Source organism: Perissodus microlepis, chromosome 11 (assembly GCF_051167445.1).
Source record: "Perissodus microlepis isolate ML-2025 ecotype Zambia chromosome 11, ASM5116744v1, whole genome shotgun sequence".
Lineage (NCBI taxonomy): Eukaryota > Metazoa > Chordata > Actinopteri > Cichliformes > Cichlidae > Perissodus > Perissodus microlepis.
The window spans coordinates 22,602-43,713 of NC_140471.1; the positions used below are offsets into that span (position 1 = coordinate 22,602).

The following is a 21,112-nucleotide window of genomic DNA, read 5'->3' on the forward strand; positions in this document are numbered from 1 at the left end:
GCACATAAATCTGTCAGTAAAGTCTGGATAATAAATTCTGGTGGTGTTATAGGTTCTCTTGGTCAGCTTGGTGTTGGTTTGGCTCCTGCACAAAACAGTTTGCTCTCATATTTGACACTGACAGGAATAAAGAGTAAAAAACACGACAACCAAACTAAAAAAGAGGGACGAGTTAAAGCAGAAGATATTTTGTGTCCCAGAACATGTGATCCTCACCTAGACGGGCCGAGGAAAGCTCTGATTATTGTTGCTGAACTGTGATGGTGAACAGTCTCCTCTGTTGTTCCTAGTGTGACTGAAGTCTGTGTGATGAGTGAGGACTGAGCCTGTGTTGGTCGATCGTCTCTAAACAGGATGTGAAGCATCAGTTCAGTCGTATTAAAGCCCTGAATAAACAGTCCTTCTGTATCCACTGTCTGTGTTCGGCTCCTCATCTTCAAAGACTCAACACAAGATGTTGGTCACATCAACATAAAACACAGGATTTGCTGCAGAAGTTAAAGTGTGTTCTCCATATGAGAGAAGCTGCTGATCTTGTTTGTATGTTAGGACCTGTAGGATCGATGAAAAGCTCTGATTCAGTTTACTAACCAGGCTCAGGGGAATAACTGGGATATTTCCCCAACAGAGACGTCCTGCTGGGATCGTTTTCCTGCTCTACACTCTGGTGTTTCTGCTCAAAAAACAACAAAATGAATTTTCATGAGCCTACAGATCGTGGACTTCTTTGAGAAACTTAAAGAAGACGCTTTTCTTTCCAAGCTTCTTAGATTGAACTTGAACAAAAGATTTGAGGAGCACAAAAGTTTTTAAAGATCAATTAAACATATTAATAAATATTCTGATTATTTTATGTTATTTAGGTGTTTAGGTTATTTTTCTGTTTTCTGTAACACGTCTGCTCTCATGTCGCTATCAACAGTGTATCAATGCATTCCTATGGGTGGAGACAGAAACACACACCCAAAAAGAGCTCAGAGCAAGAATAAAAGAGGAGGAGACAGGATCAGAGTGGGACAGTGGAGCTTGTTGTTGGTGTCTCTGTGTGAAGAAACTGTAAGTTTGCTTTGTTTCCTCCTTTAACAGTTTGTTTGTTTCTGTGATGTTTGGACCTGATGTTCTCCATCACACCGACACTCTCTCTCCCTCTGTTCCATATGTAACAGAGGGGAGAGAGAGTCTCTCAGTCAGAGAACCAAGGTTACAATGTAACCACACGTTCAGCTCTTGTGTTTCAAGACAAATCCTCATGATTATAGATTATTGATTGGCTGGAATCAAACAGTTTGAAGAACATTTATTCGTGTGGTAGTTTCAGCTGCTGCTCACAAATCTGATAACAGGAGCAAGTTAGTTCCACGAGGAAGACGTTCGTCTGGGCGCGTTGGCCTCGTCGGTCATGTGACCGTGTTACTGTTTGGGCTCAAACTGATACGAATGGTTTAGCTGCAGGGCAGGTGTGACAGGACGATGCTGCACAGCCTCATTGTTCAGGTGTGAGTCAGACTCTGAGTCTTTATACTGTCCTGTTTAATAACATGTTGTTCCTGTTGATGCATCACAGAGATCAGCAGAGGTCAGGTCTAACAACAGTAAAACAGTGCACTCACCACCATCATAATTTATTAATATATCACTGGACACTCTAAGAAGGGCAGTTTTGGTGGAATGAGCTCTACGAAAACCAGATTGCAAATGATCAAGAATGTTATGTTCATCAAGAGCCGCTGTGAGTCGCTCACTTTAACCAAACAATTTTATACAGAACATATGCAATGCTATATAGGAATGTTTTCACATTTCTAAGAAAATTCAAATATAGCTGTTACCAACATACTGAAAAATATTCATGTTGGAACTGTCTCTGTGAAAAACAAGTCTAGCTTCAAATAATAAATGCATTGTCTGCTGTTTATTAGATAAGCCACATGCATTATGATCCCTCAAGACAATCAGATTCTGGTTGGAACAGCATTCCAAACTACTGAGCCATATTTTCAGCTTCTATGGCTAAAACATTTTCAAATGATGAGCTTCCAACAATGATTGAAACAGTAAGAGCATCTGGAGAGTTTGGAAACATCTCATTAAGAAAGAGAAATCAATTCATCAATCATTCATTTTAATTAGCTCAGACTTGTTGAAAACGCAGAGGAGCTGGTTGTGAACTCAGCTTCAGAGAAACACGACATACTGGCAAGTGGATCCTGGAATAATGGGAGCTTCCATTTTTAAAGGACTGAAGAGGAAGAAATTTACAAGGAATCATTTAGAACAGTTTCAAACATCAACTGATTGAATCCATGAATCTGAAAACGTGTTTCCGAGTGAAAAAGACAGACATGTAAAAAATGAACTATCTGTTCAACAGTCAGTGTTTCTCTAACAGGAGGGCACTCTTTACACTCCACTCAGCACATGGACACTGAGGCACCAGGACCAATGATAAATCCAGGATAAAGGGTTTCAGTGAATGTGGTGTTGAAGGTGTGGAGGTGGATCAGAGTGTCAGAGGAGACTCTGTAGAAGGACAGAGTGCCAGCAGGACAGTCCACATACACTGCTGCTCTGTTAGAGACAGAGGAGGAGGAGGAGGAGATGGATGTTTCTCTATTATTGTGCCAGACAGATCGAGGACCATCATTAGAGCAGTACAGGTTCCAGGATAATTTGTTATTTCCAAACACACAGTCATCACTGCCTCCTTTCCTCCTGATTCTTCTGTAACTCACTGATATGTAAACCCCTCCTTTATATTCAACCTCCCAGTAACAGCGACCAGTCAGGCCATTACTACAAAGAAACTCGGGCCGATAATCAAATCTGTCTGGATGATCAGGATATGACTGAACCTCCTTCCAGTCATGTGTCACCTTCCTGTTGTTGTCAGACAGTTGGAGCTTTGTGTTCACTGTGTTTGTGTCGATTGTGAGTTGACAGGAATCTGATGGAGAGAACAAACACAATCCAGCTGCAGTTATTGATCCATCATCTGTTCATTGATTGACACTTTGATGACTCCTGACATCAGAGATGCGAATGAGTAATGTGACAGTTTGAAGATGGTTGAATGTGTGCTGCTTTGTTTTCATGAATCCCATTAAAAACACACTTACACTTCCTCAGACCTGGTCTCAACCATCGGACTCCAGCAGGCTCCACCCTGAAAGGAGGAGGGGGGTCAGAGCAGCACAGTGTCTTTCAGCATGCACACATGGACATTACATGGCTCTCATACACACACTGTTAGACACTAAAAAAGGAATGGTAAATTATCTAAGTTTTATATAGCACTTTTTTGCTCTTCCTTGACCACCCAAAACATCCTTCATGTCCCCATTCACACAGGAACTTTCCTTTTCCTTCAGTCACACACATTCACCCTTCAGTACATGCATTGGAAAACAACTTGCGGTTAGTATATTGCCCAAGGATATTTGTCATGCATACTGGAACACCTCGGGGATGAATACCCAATATACAAATTAAATTTAATTGAATTAAACTGTTTGGAATTTAATATGAATGATTCAAATTGTGGGCTTCATTTTCTTTAAATTCCTCTTCTTTTTAGCTTAAAGGACAGCTTGCTACTTTTGCTACTATTCTTGTCCAACTTGAGGCAGGTTTTACACTGCAAATTCCTGCCTGCTGCAGAGCAGGGTTGCTCTGCTCAGGTGTGCAGGCAATTGATGACTGTCTGGGGCCTCTCCTTGAAGGACCACCACCAGTGGTTCAGGGGTACCAGAAATGGCCTTTTGTTAATGCCAGGTGGATAGAGGCATGCCTCTGCAATGAAGGATCACCACCATGAATGGGGTGAGTGATGGTTAGGTACTATTGAGAGTGGAGAGATATTTTGCTGCTATTGTTAATAATTATCATCATTACCATTGCATTAATAATATAATCTACAGCATTGATAGTGCAATCAGATGTTTAAACATATTGGCATCCGATTAGCCTTTATTACAGGTGCAGTGATAACCACTTTAAACTGTTGAGTTGAATCTATAATCTTAAATGCTTTTGAATGCTTGTTATAATCTTAAGCGTGTATGTGCTGATTCTGTTGATTTTGAGTACACTCTGTACAGAGTCAGAGTGACAGGAAACTGCAGGTTTCCAGAGCGTGTGTTTGCAGAAGTGAAACCGAAAGCAGAGTCTAAGTGCAGGTTATTCCGAGGAGCTGGTTAGACGAGGCTATGTGAATAACTAGGTTATTCAAATTGTCTGTTATACTTTTATATTCTTTTATTAAGCTTTTAGTAGAGGTTCTTGAGTATAACATTTATTCAACATAGTACATATAGTTTCAGTTAGGTTATTACACATAAGGATGAGCCTCTGTTCTGGTAAAAGGTCAGAAGTGCAACGGGTGAATTGAGAGAGCATGTAAGGTCAACACATACACACACACACACACACATTAGTTAGACTCATTTATAGGTGAGAGGTTAGTCATGTTTGTCTCTGCAAAAAAGAGGAACAGTTTCTTGTTGTCTCTGCAAAAAGAGGAACAGTGTCTTGCAGGATGTGGGGCTCGTGTTCCAGACGAGACAGAGATAATGTTCTTTTAAACTGTGTTAAAAGTCATTGTGGTTTTGATCTGACCTATGTATGAAATGTATCTGTGACGTATGAAGGGGCGTCATTAATTCAAACCCTGATGGTATAAAAATCTGCTTATGTTTTGATTAAGTCGGAGATCAGTTCCTGTCTGCGAACAGGCACTGGTCTTCCCACGCGTGTATTCATTAAAATCAATTGTTTGACCAAGATCTTCTGGACCTGGTGGTTTGTACTCTCCTTCCTCAATATTTGAACCTTAACAGTACCAAAGGAACCAAATTTGGCAACAATTTTGTGTTGATTACACAAAATAGATCAAGTGGATCAAGTAAGTTGTGACACCTTCATGGAAGAGGAACACAAAACTCTGAAGAGAATAATTGCCTGATCATATTGGCCCGCTATCCCAGGTGATGTGTACCCATGGTGGTCATCAAGCTTGGAATATCAGCTGATGAATCAGCCAGCCATTCCAAAAGTGCTTTTGCACCCACTACATACAGGTCCTGTTTGAGTGCATTGGTACAGACCTCATCAGGCCATTTCAGGGGAGGGCAGTTATATCGCTTTTTATTATTTCTACTGGATTACACAACATGATTGTGCAGCATTTATTAAAAGAGAGTGGCCCAGGCACTAGATGCCATTCTTCCTTCTTTCCCAGACCAAAAAAAAAGTGAATTGGTTCTGAGGCCTAAGTTGGGATGATTGGGGTATGTGGCGAGGTGCAGTTTGTGGCTCAGCTGCCAGCGGGGCCTGGAACAATGGATTCAAGGTGTAGTTTCAGGCTAGGGTGGTTAGCAGCCAGTCATCATTATGCCTCTTCACCAAATTCAGTAGGATGCCAGGACCTGGAGATGAGATAACTGGAGACCAGAGCAGCAGGCATGCTGACAAGCATATACAAGAAAGTAAAAACATGAAAACAGAGTAAATATGAATTTTTCTAGACAATCCCTGGAGTGTTTAAGTCTTTTTGTCACAGATGCACAAAACCAAACAAAAACAAAACAAAACAATGAAATTAATACAGCAGTGAATCAATTATTTTACCTTCTTGAAATATACTTTTTTTGTTCTAATTTTCTTCAGTAACTATACATTCCATATCTCAAAACCTGCGTATGATGTTATTGTTCATTGTTGTGAACATGCCGTCACTCCCACAACTTTCTTCTCTTCCTAACCAACCAATAAATGTTGGATTTTCCTTGCTTGGTAGGCAAGGAAATAGAATGTGTAGTTGTTTTTTGCTTAAAAACACTCTGCGTGCAAGTCCTCTCCTTAGAAAATCCACCTTTTTCATTTTCTTTCTGCAGGAAACATAATGACTATATTCAGGAATAGGGATAGCGTAAATTATTTGTCAACGATCTAGTTTTACTTGATTATACAGTTTGAAATAAGTGCTTTTGACCCAAGTTTAAATGGACACTCAATGAGGATGTGTTTTGCTGCTACATCATATAATTGGTCATGTGATTTATAGTTGCTGGCTTGCTGGCAGATCCATTGACGGGTTAATTCATTTTATAACACAGGACAACATTACCCTGTTTTTGATCACACACAAAAATGATTCCCAGAGATTCACCCAGTTCCCAAGATAGATATAATTTTTAAACTAGACAAGTTTTCTTTATTAATTAAAATAGTCCTGCATGTTTGATTTAACATCTCACATCTGCATGAAACAAATTAGAACCAAAAAAAGGACAGAGCAACTCTTTCCAGCTGTTCTTTCTCTTTCCGACATTCTCTCCATACCTGAGCGTGTCCAGTCTCCAGTCTGGATCCTTCAGTCCAGCCGACAGCAGCTTCATTCCTGAGCCCCCTGGATGATTGTAGCTCAGGTCCAGCTCTCTCAGATGGGAGGGGTTGGAGCGCAGTGCTGCCGCAAGAGAAGTACAGCCTTCCTCTGTGATCAGACAGCCTGAAAGACTGCAGGTACAGAAAAACATTAATTTATCTCTGAAGAGTTTGCCAAATGGATTTATATATATATATTTTTTTTTTACAATTTTATCCATTACTCTATTCCTGTGATGTGATGTGACAGCAGTCAGCAAGAGAGAAGGAAAGGCAGAGTGTTAACTTTTATTTTTAAACATAGATCAAGGGTGGGGAACTTCAGGTCTCAAGAGCCCGTGTCCAGCAGGTTTTTGATATCACTCTGGGTCAATACACCTGAACCAAATGCCAAGGTCATTACCAGGCTTTTAAACAACTTTAAGACATGTAGCCATTTAAATCAGCTGTGTTGGATCATGGACACATCTAAAACCTGCAGGACACCACTTCTTGAGACCTGAATTTCCCCCAGCCCTGACATAGACCGATACCACAGAACATAATAAATTCAACTTTATTTATATAGTGCCAAATCCCAACAGTCACTTCAAGGTGTTATATAGTATATGGTAAAGGCCTTGCAAAAATACAGAGAAAACACCAACAATCAGATGAGCGTGAGGCAGAGTACACCCTGGACAGGTTGTCAGGAAAAACAGAGACACTTACAACTATTCACACCACTAAGCAATGTAGAATCCCCAATTAACCTAACCCCACTAATTAGATGTCTTTCGACTGTTGCAGGAAGCCGGATTACTCAGAGAGAATCTGGAGAATATTTCAAAAAGTTTGAATTCTGACCTGAGAGTTTCCAGTGTACATTGTAGACCGGCAAGTCCTGCAGAGAGAAGCTTTACTCCCAAATCCATCAGGTTGTTGTTACTCAGGTCCAGATCTCTCAGACTAAAGGACTGGGAGCTGAGAGCCAAGGACAGAGCTTCACAACTTCTCTTTGAGAGGTAACAGCCACTCAGTCTGGAAAATTATTCACGAGACAACACATAACACAGGTGTTGAAGTTTATTCTTAGTGATGATTATGATGATGAAAATTATGATGAAGCTTTATTTGTCACTTGAGGTTGCCTGCAGTGAAAGTGTAACCCTTTCAACAATACATACATTACACAAACATAACATTAGGGAGACAGTTCAGAACAGTTAACATTAAAGAAACACTGAAATGTATATCTCAATATCTATCCTGTCTCAGAGTGACGCTGAAAAACTAGTTCATGCATTTATTACTTCCAGGCTGGACTACTGTAATTCATTATTATTAGGATGTCCAAAAAACTCACTGAAAAGCCTTCAGCTAATCCAAAATGCTGCAGCAAGAGTACTGACAGGGACTAGAAGGAGAGAGCATATTTCTCCTGTTTTGGCTTCCCTTCATTGGCTTCCTGTTAAATCCAGAATTGAATTCAAAATCCTGCTCCTCACATACAAGGTCTTAAATAATCAGGCCCCATCTTATCTTAATGACCTTGTAGTGCCATATCACCCTATTAGAGCACTTCGCTCTCGCTCTGCAGGCCTACTTGTTGTTCCTAGAGTATTTAAAAGTAGAATGGGAGGCAGAGCCTTCAGTTTTCAGGCCCCTCTTCTGTGGAACCAGCTTCCAGTTTGGATTCGGGAGACAGAAACTATCTCTACTTTTAAGATTAGGCTTAAAACTTTCCTTTTTGCTAAAGCATATAGTTAGGGCTGGACCAGGTGACCCTGAATCCTCCCTTAGTTATGCTGCAATAGACGTAGGCTGCCGGGGGATTCCCAAGATGCATTGAGTTTTTCCTTTCCAGTCACCTTTCTCACTCACTATGTATTAATAGACCTCTCTGCATTGAATCATATCTGTTATTAACCTCTGTCTCTCTTCCACAGCATGTCTTTTATCCTGTCTTCCTTCTCTCACCCCAACCGGTCGCAGCAGATGGCCGCCCCTCCCTGAGCCTGGTTCTGCCGGAGGTTTCTTCCTGTTAAAAGGGAGTTTTTCCTTCCCACTGTCGCCAAAGTGCTTGCTCATAGGGGGTCATATGATTGTTGGGTTTTTCTCTGTATCTATGAAGCGCCTTGAGGCGACTTTTGTTGTGATTTGGCGCTATATAAATAAAATTGAATTGAATTGAATTGAATATGAACACAGGATAATGTGGAGGAGAAAGAAAGAGAACACTACTGAAATTGAACTCCTGATATGAGATCAGTATTAGAACAGTGGGGGGGGGGTGTATCTCACTAGGTACTATAATTTATGGTTACAAACAGCTACAATTTAAGCTTGGAACATATACAAAACTCTTTTATTTGAACATTAAAGCAAAATTGAACATCTAAGTTTAAAACTGTTACATTTCAGTGATACCTATTTGTAATATGTTTGGTTTGAAGCTTTCAGTCATGGATATATCATGGATCATTGTCACACTTTTAGACCTAGTCTGTCAAACACTAGCTGTAAAAAAGTGTCCCTATTAAAAGGTTTATACAAGCAGAATGAGATGAAAAGCCAAATTATTTTTGCTGTCAGAAAATACCAAAAGTAAAACAGTAAGCAATTCTGTGAGAATAAAATTTAGTACATCAAAGGTAAGAAGAAACAGGCACCTGTGGTAATCAGAATTATATTTAGAATTATTCTTTTATTATTCTTTTATTTATATATAGGTTTCATGAGAGTCACTATGAACAGATGGATTAATACACGAGTGTGTCCCTGAAAGAAACAAAAGACAGGCAAAACACCAGCTTCTGGAAGACGGAGTATTCACTCAAGACTATAAGATCAAAAAGTGTCTCGCTACATGGTCAGTCATCCAGATAAGGGAATGCCAAAATAGCTGATTATGGTATTATCTAGACGTAATGTTTTTGTTTTTTTTTTGTTTTTTTGTTTTTTTACCACTGAAAACGCTACATCCAGATGAACAGAAACAACCTTTAGGGGCATAGAAAAAAGTGCTTGTATAAATAGGTGTATGAAGCAAGTCATGTTAAATTCCCTTTGAGTGCTCAGTTAGGGTAGAAAAGGTACATTTATGAGCCAGTTCATTTACCATTCACATGTATCCTGGAATGCCTAGAACTATACAATAATAACGTTATTTATAAAGCGCTTTCAAAAAAAAGTGCTGAACAGTTGTTTGAAGTTAAAAAGATGAATAAATAAATAGTAATATAGAGTAATACAGAAAAAACTATACAATTAAAAAAAATGATAACAACTTAAAAACTGATAGGCATAGAATTAAGACACGTAGGATAGGGTGAACAAGTGGGTCTTTAACTTAGCTTTACAAACCTCCACAGAGCATGACTGCCTTATACAAGATCAACAGGACACTAAGGGCCTTCACCAGCAATTCATCTGGGATGTGGAAAACAACTCTAGAGGCTAACTTCAAGCCAGTTGCACAAGTCACCATCAAGTGTAGGATTTGACAAAGACATGCACTGTCCCCACTGCTGTTCTGCAAACGCCTGAATCCCCTCAGTCAACTCATCAATAAGACCGGCTATGGATACAGCCTATGGATTAGAGCAATCGTTAACCACTTGACCCACTTTCTAGCATGATGCAGGTAGTGATGCCGTCCAGCTGAGTGCCAGGAGTGAACAAGACACCGATTCACTGATCCATACCACTAGCATCTATAGCAAAGACATTAATACACACTGGAGAAGTTAAGTTGGATAGTAACAAAGAACGGGAACATTAGAGACAACAAGGACAGGTACAGATACCTGGGAATCCCACAGGTAAATGGTAAAAATGAAGAGGCTGCTAGGAAAGCTGCAACCACCAAATACCCAAAGAGAGTAAGGCAAGTTCAGAGGAGTCCGCTGAATATGAATGAATGAATGAATGAATATCTTTATTCGAGCAACTGAATAATAATAAAGTTATTGTAATGTACAATTGTAATATACAATTACACACACAATAAAAAAACAAAAAACAAAACAAGTTTAGCTCGAAAAGGAGTGGGATGAAGACAAGCTTTTTAACTCCCACCCCTACAATCTTATCTGAGTTTTAAATTTTGTAGTTACGCAGTACATTTAAATATTTGTGACATACAATTACAATTATAAAATTATCACATTGTCATAATTACAACATACGGTAGTGTAAATATTAAGCATCAGTACTACAGTCTTTGTAACCACCGTTGAGTATCACAGTCATCACCATCATGGTCATTACATCCTCTCCATATATTATTTATATTTTAGCTATGAAAATATCAATGAAGTTTGCTTCCATTGTATAGTAGTAACTTTATCAATTTTACTTTTGAGAATTAATTCTGGTCTACTGTTTCCTAATAATGGAGATAGCAGTAATAACAACAGCATAAGACAATATCAACAGTGTCCATTTCAACTCTACAAGATAATTGTTTATATAAGTATTTGTTGTTAACATTCTATATATAAACAAAGAAGAAAGAAAGAGAAAGAGAGAAAAAAAAATCATACAAGGAATATATTGTTATTTACTATCCTGGATAAACAATCACACACTCGATTCCTCTTTGTAGCTTGACAATATACATTTTTTGTACCTCAATTTAAACAGATGAATATTTGGACATTGCTTGAGCTCTACATCCAATCTGTTCCAAAGTTTCACTCCACACACAGACACACACAAACTTTTCCTGGTGGTTCTAACTATCTGCCTTTTAAAGTTACTACATCCCTCAAGTTATAACCTCCTTCTTTATGTGTAAAGAGCTTTTGGATATTTTCTGGCAGTATACCCTTATTTGCCTTATATAGTAGTTGAGCAGTCGAGAATTCAACTAAATCAATCAATTTTAATAGTTTTGACTGCAAAAACAAAATATTAGTGTGACTATAATATCCTACCTTATACATTATTCTTATAGCACATTTTTGTAGTATAACCAGGTGATGCAGAGAACTTTTGTAATTATTGCCCCACACCTCTACACAATAAGTCAAGTATGGTAGGACTAGTACACAGTATAGCAAAAACATTGCATGGCAGTTTAAGAAGAACTTGGCTCTATTTATGATTGAGATACTTTTGGACACTTTATTTTGTATATGTCTGATGTGTGATTTCCAGCATAATTTGCTATCAATCATTACTCCCAAGAATTTTATTTCTGATACTACATCTATGACTACACCATCTATTTTTATTACAGTATCTACATTTACATTATAATTCCCAAAGAACATTACCTTGGTTTTGCTCAAATTTATAGATAATTTGTTAACATCCATCCATATTTTTAATTTCCTTAACTCATTGTTAATGTTAAGTACTAGGTCACTATGGTCGTCGTTAGAATAAAAAATATTGGTGTCATCAGCAAATATGACTAATTTTAATAACTTTGATACATTAAATATGTTGTTTATATAAAGGTTAAATAGAGTTGGTCCCAGAACTGATCCTTGTGGCACTCCACAGCTAATGCCCAAATACCCCGATTCAAACTCTCCCATCTTCACATACTGCTGTCTCTCAGTCAAATAACTTTGGATCCATTTCAAAGCCACTCCCCTAATACCATATCTGTCTAATTTTTTAAATAATCTGCTATGATTAATCGTATCAAATGCTTTCTTCAAGTCAATAAATATCCCTGCTGCATGTCTTTTTCTATCCAGACTATTGGTTATCTCTTCTATTGCATCAATGATAGCCATTGAAGTTGACCTTCCTGTCCTAAATCCGTACTGACTTTCATTAATTAGTTTATGTTTGTCAATAAATTTACCTAGTCTATTATTATAAAGTTTTTCTAATATTTTAGAAAACTGAGGGAGCAGGGACACTGGTCAATAGTTAGTGAAGATGTGTTTGTTTCCACTTTTATATATGGGTATAACTTTAGCTATTTTCATTTTCTTTGGGCATTTCCCCGTTTGAAATGATAAATTACATATATAAGCTAGAGGTCTGACAATGCTATGTATGATTCGTTTAACTAATGTCATATCTATACCAAAACAATCAGTAGAGGTCTTGTTCTTACAGTTGTTAACTACATCTAAAATATCTAGTTCGGTAACTCCCGACAAGAACATAGTCTTTGAATTTATTTCTATCAGTGACATTTCGCTGCGATTACTTTTTGGAATTGTTGTAGCCAGCTCTGGTCCCACATTTACAAAAAAGCTGTTAAAGCACTCCACCATCTCGTTTAGATTGTAATTGTCACTGTTATTATTAATGAAATAATCTGGATATGAGCACTTTTTTGTGTTGCCTTTAATAATAGTGTTAAGTATTCCCCATATCTCTTTAGTGTTGTTTTTATTTTTATGTATTAATTTAGTATAGTATAATTTCTTACTAGTTCTTAATATTTCCGTTAGCTTATTTTTATATTTTTTATATCTATACTCTGCTTCTTCGGTTCTTAGCTTAGTGAATTGTCTATATAAAGAATTTTTCTTCTTACAGGCCTTGTGTAGTCCTTTTGTTAACCACGGGCATTTAATAGATTTATTGTTGATACTGAATTGCCCGACTGGGCAATTTTTATCGTACAGGCAGTTGAAGATATCCAAAAATATTTCAAAAGCACTATCCACATCATCTCCAACATACACTGCATTCCAATCTTGATACATCAAGTCCTGATAAAGGAGATTAATTGCATTTTCTGTTCTTACTCGTTTGTAGATATATTTCTGAGGTACTTTCTTACATACACTCTTAACATCATACACTATAAATATTGGCAGGTGATCAGTTATATCACATACCATTAGTCCGCTAGCAATTATTAACTCTAAATTATTTGTAAAGATGTTATCAATAAGGGTAGCACTATGAGATGTTATACGACTTGGTCTTAAAATTGTGGGATATAAACTCATACCAATCATCCTATTAATATAATCCTCGGTGGTCTTGTGATTGTTTGGGTTTATCAAATCGATATTGAAATCTCCACAGATGAATAATATTTTATTACTTACAACTGAAAATATTTTTTCTATCCAATCAGTGAATACTTCTAGACTCGAACCAGGTGATCTATAAAGACAACTAACAATAATGTTTTTCTCTTTTTCATTGATAATTTCTATGGTTAAGCATTCAAGTAAGTGATTTATTGTCAATGTCATACTTTCCAATATTCGAAATTTAAATTTCCTATGGACATATATAGCAACACCTCCTCCTGCTTTGTTTGTTCTATTAACATAATTAAGATTATAATCCTTTAATTCAAAATCAACACCTTTTTCCTCTTTAATCCATGTTTCTGATACTGCTATAATACTAAATGGATCGTGAAACTGTTGTAAATATTCCTCAATTGAACTGAAATTTGCATACAAACTTCTACTATTAAAGTGAATAATTGAGAATTTCTTATCAGTTTTAATTGAGGAATTATATTCTTTTTCAGAATAATATTTACAGTCATTTGGGTTGGCTAATAGGAAGTGGTTGTCAGGGTCTAATTGTTCTTCTTGATCTAAAGCATTATGATCAGTATATTCGAAATGCTTCAATTCCAAATCCTCAAGGTTTAAACTCCGTTCTTGTGTTTCTAGTTCATCTTTTGTCAGATTTAAGGAGTATTTAGATGTCATTGTATGAGTGTACGCTCCCTTAACTGACACAGGTTGTGCAGACCCTCAGTAATATTCATTCATATTTATTCAATTCCTCTATATCTCTGATAATCACTACTTTAGCTTCCTCAGGTGTCCCTTTCAGTTTGATGTATACCTTACAGTTCATGACCCAAGTATTCTGTATCTTGTCCTGCTTCCTCATGATTCTGGCTTTTTTAGCAATGTCCGCATTTCTTTTAATCAAATGATCATTCAGATAGACGTTAGTACCCTTTAGCTTTTTCCCTTGCTTCATTAATGCAACTTTGTTTTTTCTGCTGACAAACCTCAGGAACACCGCCGGCATGTTGTTCTTCGTGGGAAGAGGGTGACAGGCATCAATGGTATTTACATCCAAGTGTATATTTTTAGACGCAAAAAAAGACACCACCTGTGGCTCCGTCGAGTTCTCCTCCCGTAAGCCGGGTTCTTCATTGTTACCGGAGGTCACAGCATGAGCATAAGAGCGGGGTTTGATCTTAATCCCAGTCACAATAACATCATTTATCCTTGAGTATTGCTCCAAATCCTCAACTTTCTTCTCTAGTTCTGTTATTTTTTTGTCCCGCTCAGCAAGGCGTACACGCAACTCTGTAACTTCCTGCACTACGTTAAGTATTTTGTCTTGTTTAATTTTGATGTCATTTACATCCTGTGATAGGAAGTCCAGTGATCTTTTGATGTCCTCCGCCTCCTCCAAGGCTGAGTTTTTCTTAGGTGGCATTGTCAGGGGTAGTCCAGAGTCTTTAGCGCCGAGACTACCGATGGCTTCTTGATTAGCTGATTAGCCACAGTCCAAAGTTAGCTGTTGTGCTAGTTATCTTCTCCCTCACCGACTGTGAAGACCGATCATTTTAAAGATGATCAATTTCCACCACAGCACAATCAGTACTTTACCTCACACTGCACATTCACCCCTCATCTCCGGGTTTAGGAATAATAGCTTGGTGCAGTCCTCAGTTTTGACATTGATAGTGATTTCGGTTCGGCAGAACTCTCCGTGTGAACTCAGTTGCGACCCTCGTCAAAGCCGTTGTTGAGTTTTATCATAACGAGTTGGATGAAACGGGAACATAGCAAGCACTTCATCGATGCAGCACAGAAAAATGCCGCTCCGTTATAGGAATAGGAAGAAGTAGTTCCAGGAAATCAACACCTATGCCCTGCCAGTCATCAAAGAGGAGATAGAAGTCACTGTCATCAAGACAAGCAAGAAGTTTTTCATCCAATGCCCAGCATCCTAAAACTGTACACCAAGTGGAGGAAGGAAGCCTGGGTCTAGTGATTATCAAAACTGCTATTCAGGATGAAACAACAAACATCCGTGAGTAAGATACTCACAACTAATCAGGTGCTTAGTGATTACCTCAGGCAGCAGAAATCCATCCAACAGCAGGAACATGAGCCATCATAGAAAGATAGGCCCAGTGGCAGTACCAGTGGCAGAAAGAAGAAGAGGCTGGTATTAAAAACTTCTACCACTGGCTGGGAAAAGCTAGACTGAAGGACTGTGGCATGTAGTTACAGTCTGATAATTACACTCTGTAAATTTAAAATAATGAACAAAATACCCAGACAAAATCATGATCATGAGTGAACACCCTGAGACTAGTAAACCTGCAAGAGGAGGGTGAAGGATGAGCTCTATTGTCTTATTTTGGTAAAAATGACATTGAAGGTGTGCCAAAGGATTTTTGTTTTTATATAATTTGATCAGCTTCATGAAATGTGCTTTTTCTGTTTCTAAGCAATCTACATGTCTATGTGACTTTTCACCTAAAAACTTCTATGATGAACTTATCCAGCTACTGAACCACTTCCTGTTTTTAGAGAACAGATGTAGAAAAGGGAAATAACCCGTTGCTTTTAGTACACTCTGTACAAAGTCTTGACAGGAAACTGCAGGTTTGCAGAGCGTGCTTTTTTGCAGAAGTGAAACTATAATCTTAAGTGTGTATGTGCTGATTCTGTTGCTCTGAGTGACGTTGTTATTTTTGTACACACACACACACACACAGACATACAGACGTGTATAAAATAAAGTACGCAGGCAGTGCCGAGTCGCAGTTCGCAAGGTGCGTTCGTCACTGCCCACGCGTGTAAAGACGACTGCAGTGTTTGTGTTTTCTAACTCAGGTGTCTTAGCTGAAGAACTGCTGGGTGATTTAAAGAAATCCCCTGTCAAGGTGGTAGACGTTGACAGCTGAATTATTGTGGAGAAGATGCAATGGATTGAGCTAGACAGCGATGTTGATGTCCCAGCAAAAAGAAAAAAAAAGTTTATGAAATTTTCCAAGAAGGAGAGAGTGAGACTTACATTTGAAAAAAAGAAATCCTACGCAAAATAAGGAATGTGAATTAATTCATCAGCAGCATATTTAGAATATAATCAGCATTATCGGAATATTTATATATGATACAGTAGTTGTATCACTGAGGTATTTTAAGCTGTTCTGAAAGATTAAAAACTGTTACTTACTTGATGGTGAGTGCTGTCAGTCATTGTATTTAATAAGTTTAAAGATTTTGATAGGACCAGTGCACTGGTTGGGTTCTTTGAATTATGCATGTCTCTTTTCTTAAATATAAATGCTAATTTGAAAAATAATAGAAACACTACAAATTTACTTACAGAGCTTTGCTGGAGGCTTTGACCACTGGCAGCAGCCTCAAAAGAGCCTCCTCTGAAGCAGAGTATTTCTTCAGGTCAAACACATCCAGATCTTTTTCTGATGACAGTAAGATGAAGACCAGAGCTGACCACTGAGCAGGAGACATTTTATCTGTTGAGAGACTTCCTGATCTCAGGGATTGTTGGATCTCCTCCACTAGAGAACGATCATTCAGTTCATTCAGACAGTGGAACAGATTGATGCTTTTCTCTGCAGACATATTCTCACTAATCATCTTCTTGATGTACAGGACTGTTATCTGATTTATCTGTAAGGTACTTCCTGGCTGTGTCAGCAGACCTCGTAGGAGAGTCTGATTGGTCTGCAGTGAAAGACCCAGGAGGAAGCGGAGGAACAAGTCCAGGTGTCCATTTGGACTCTGTAAGGCCTTGTTCACAGCACCCTGGTAGAAGAATGTAAGATCTCTTTTTTCAGACTTCTGTGAGCTTTTTTCTTTTACTTCTAGCAGATTGAGTCCAGAGTTGATGAAGGTCAGATGGACATGAAGAGCAGCCAGAAACTCCTGAACACTCAGATGGATGAAGCAGAACACCTTGTCCTGGTACAGTCCTCTCTCCTCTTTAAAGATCTGTGTGAACACTCCTGAGTACACTGAGGCTGCTCTGATATCGATGCCACACTCTGTCAGGTCTGATTCATAGAAGATCAGGTTTCCTTTCTGCAGCTGATCAAAAGCCAGTTTTCCCAGAGACTCCATCATCTTCCTGCTCTTTGGACTCCAGTGTGGATCTGTCTCAGCTCCTCCATCATACTTGACATTCTTCACTTTGGCCTGAACCACCAGGAAGTGGATGTACATCTCAGTCAGGGTCTTGGGCAGCTGTCCTCCCTCTCTGGTTTCCAGCACATCCTCCAGAACTGTAGCAGTGATCCAGCAGAAGACTGGGATATGGCACATGATGTGGAGGCTTCGTGATGTCTTGATGTGGGAGATGATGGTGCTGATCTTCTTCCTAACTCTGAATCTCTTCCTGAAGTACTCCTCCTTCTGTGGGTCAGTGAACCCTCTGACCTCTGTCACCATGTCAACACAGTCAGGAGGGATCTGATCAGCTGCAGCAGGTCGTGTGGTTATCCAGAGGCGAGCAGAGGGAAGCAGTTTCCCTCTGATAAGGTTTATCAGCAGCACATCCACTGAAGTGCACTCTGTAACATCAGTCAGGGTTGCAGTTTTGTTGAAGTCCAGAGGAAGCCGACATTCATCCAGACCATCAAAGATGAACACAACCTGGAAGTCTTCAAAGCTGCAGATTCCTGCTTCTTTGGTTTCAGTAAAGAAGTGATGAACAAGTCCCACCAAGCTGAACTTTTCCTCTTTCAGCACATTCAGCTCTCTGAAAGTGAATGGAAATATGAACTGGATGTCCTGGTTGGCTCTGTCTTCAGCCCAGTCCAGGGTGTATTTCTGTGTTAAGACTGTTTTCCCAATGCCAGCCACTCCCTTTGTCAGCACTGTTCTGATTGGTTCTTCTCTTCCAGTTGAGGTATCAAAGATTTCTTCTTGCCTAATTGTTTCTTCCAGAGTGTCTGCTTTCCTGGATGTAATTTCAATCTGTCTGACCTCGTGTTCATCATTGACCTCTGCAGTCCCTCCCTCTGTGATGTAGAGCTCTGTGTAGATCTGATTCAGGAGGGTTGGGTTTCCTGCTTTAGCGGTCCCCTCAAACACACACTGGAACTTCTTCTTCAGGGTAGATTTAAGGTTACGGTGACTCCACTGATAGTTCCTCGTGGAAATTCCTAAAAGTACTAGTAAAAAAGACAATATGAAGGAGTTATCAAACACACATATTTTAAATACATCCTGATCAATCTCTTCAGACATTAGTGACATTCATCCAGCAGTATAAGTCTGCTTACTTTTCTGCAAATGGTCAGCCAGTTCTTCCTTCTTCATTTGCCTTAGGAAAAGCAGCATGATCTTTACAAACACCACTTTGATGCTTCCCTTCTGTTCTTCATCCTCACACTCTAGTACTTTCTCATCTTCTCTCTGACTCGCTAAGTAACCCGGAAAACCTGCACTTCCCAGAATGGTCTGGATCTCTTTCAGTTCTTTCTTCACAAAAGTAATGATATTTTCCTCCAACATCTGGAACAGAATATCTTGTGAATCACCCAGTCACTCAACAACCTCAGTAGTTTGCAGGATGAAGGGAAACGCAGAGAACAGACACTTAGGAAACACTAAATGAAAACAACAACAACAACCAAAAAAACCCTAAAATATAGGGCAGAGAAGAAACAATTTAAGCACATGCAATAGTGGTATAAAAATATCTCATGAATGGAGAAGAAACCAAATTATAAGATTTCTGGCAAATCTTATTATGATGATCAGTCTGTGCCTACAGCAACACAACTACAGGGTTGTTCAAGATGACCTCATTCACTGAACTACAAGTAAGCAAGTCAGTAGGTATTTTGCATTAATTAAGATTACATGTCCTTTTGAACATGCAACAGAATATTTAGATATGTTTCAGTTCACCTCTGCAATATTCTTTCATTTTTTCTCTGGTGCAAATACTGGGGTATACATTATTAGATAACTACAACTGAAAATATTTTTTTATGGAAATGAATGGTTTAATATAATTAATTGATTTAATCATATGCAATGCTCAGAATTGCCCAGTGAAATTCAAACTTTTGGAAGATAAAATAGAGTGTGGTGGACTTTAGAAGAAGACATTGCATGCCTCATTTCCTCCTTGTTAGGAGAGAAACTGTGGAACTCGTGAACAGATTCAAATACCTGGCTGGTTCTAAGTTTTTCAATAGATAAATTTTCCAACCCCTAATATTGTAGTTTTCTGTTTACACAGCGTAAGGAAGGCTTTTTTCCCCAATTGCATGGAATGCTCCTTTAATAATAATGATAATAATGGATTGGATTTATATCGTGCTTTTAAAGTCACCCAAAGCACTTTACAATGCCACTATTCATTCACTCTCGCATTCACACACACTGGTGTGTGTGAAAATGCTACGGTTGTAGCCACAGCTGCCCTGGGGCAGACTGACAGAGGCGAGGCTGCCATATCGCGCCATCGGCCCCTCTGGCCAACACCAGTAGGCGGTAGGTGAAGTGTCTTGCCCAAGGACACAACGACCAGGACAGAGAGCCCGGGGATCGAACCAGTGACCTTCCGGTTACAGATGCGCTTCCCAATCCTCTGAGCCACGGTCGCCCCAGAGTGTCTGCGACCCCATGTTGTTCAGTTGAGTTTGATTTCACAACCTGGCCAGGGCCTTTCTGTATGGATTTTGCATGTCCTGCCCACAGCTTCTATCTGGGTACCCCAGCTTCCTCCCACAGCCCAAAGATATGGGAGTAGTTATGTTAGGTTAATTGGTAACTCTAAATTGCAACGTGAATGTAAAAACACAGCGACACCACCCTGATGTTAGAGTTGAACTCAGGACCTTCTTGCTTTGAGGCCACAGTGATAGCCACTATGCCACCATGCTACGTTGCAAATAATCATTGAGTCTTTTTTTGACTTTGCCACCTACCAAAATTTATGATTGTTTTTAAACAGCACTGAGTTTTTTATTCAATTTGCTTCATCCTGCCTCAACTCCAATAGTATAAAGAACTAGGCAAAATGTAGTTGTTGTACAGCATCGCCAGAGTGGGCGGTAGCTTATGGCCTAAGCCCGGGTTGTTGTTTCAGAAGCCCAGAGTCTTTTGGAGTGTAATTTGTTTAATATCAGAATCAGAATCAGAATACTTTATTGATCCCTGGGGGAAATTTTTTTTTTGTTACAGTGCTCCATTATAAACCAACATTAAGACAAGACAGACAATACACTAACTAAGAATAGTACAATATATACATATATATATATATACATAAGTCACTCATTAATAAATAGCTGGAAAAGAAACATGTGTAGTTGTAGCAGTAAACAGTGTGTTAAGTGGATGCGTTGTACAGGGAGCCACAGGCAGGAAAGATTTCCTGTGTCGTTCAGTGGTGCTTTTCGGTAATCTCAGTCTCTCACTGAACGTGCTCCTGTGACTGACCAGCATGTCATGGAGTGGGTGGGAGGTGTTATCCAACATAGTCTTTATCTTGGACAGCATCCACCTCTCTGACACCACCTTGAGGGAGTCCAGCTCCATCCCCACAACATTACTTGTCTTACGGATCAGTTTATTGAGTCTGTTGGCATCTGCGACCCTCAGCCTGCTCCCCCAGCATGCAACAGCATAGAGGATTGCACTGGCCACAACAGACTGGTAGAAAATCCTGAGCATTTTCTGGCAGATGTTGAAGGACCTCAGACGCCTCAAAAAATAGAGACGACTCTGGCCCTTCCTGTAAAGTGCTGTGGTGTTTTTAGCCCAGTCCAGTTTATTGTCAATGT

At 39.1% G+C, this 21,112-nt stretch overlaps 2 protein-coding genes across 7 annotated transcripts in view; one reads left to right on the plus strand and one right to left on the minus strand.

Moving 5' to 3' along the window:
* Positions 1 to 909: 909 nt before the first annotated feature.
* LOC146376991 (protein NLRC3-like) overlaps positions 910 to 21,112 on the plus strand; it is a 414,853-nt gene continuing 394,650 nt past the window's right edge. The window contains exon 1 of the mRNA XM_084944989.1: positions 910 to 1,056. The gene's annotated coding sequence lies outside the window, so the exon portion shown is untranslated. The remainder of the gene's footprint in view (positions 1,057 to 21,112) is intronic.
* LOC146376992 (stonustoxin subunit beta-like) overlaps positions 1,607 to 21,112 on the minus strand; it is a 43,020-nt gene continuing 23,514 nt past the window's right edge. For 2 of the 6 annotated variants that reach the window (XM_084944998.1, XM_084944999.1), the window contains 4 exons: positions 7,228 to 7,401; positions 6,340 to 6,513; positions 3,117 to 3,163; positions 1,607 to 2,944 (listed from right to left, as the gene is read on the minus strand). In XM_084944998.1, the coding sequence (XP_084801124.1) occupies positions 2,412 to 2,944; positions 3,117 to 3,163; positions 6,340 to 6,513; positions 7,228 to 7,401 (928 nt within the window). In that variant the 3' untranslated portion in view covers positions 1,607 to 2,411. Of the gene's footprint in view, positions 2,945 to 3,116; positions 3,164 to 6,339; positions 6,514 to 6,566; positions 7,402 to 16,674; positions 18,485 to 18,595; positions 18,828 to 21,112 lie in introns of those variants that run through there. The other 4 variants (XM_084944995.1, XM_084944996.1, XM_084944997.1 and 1 more) reach the window with 3 other exon arrangements.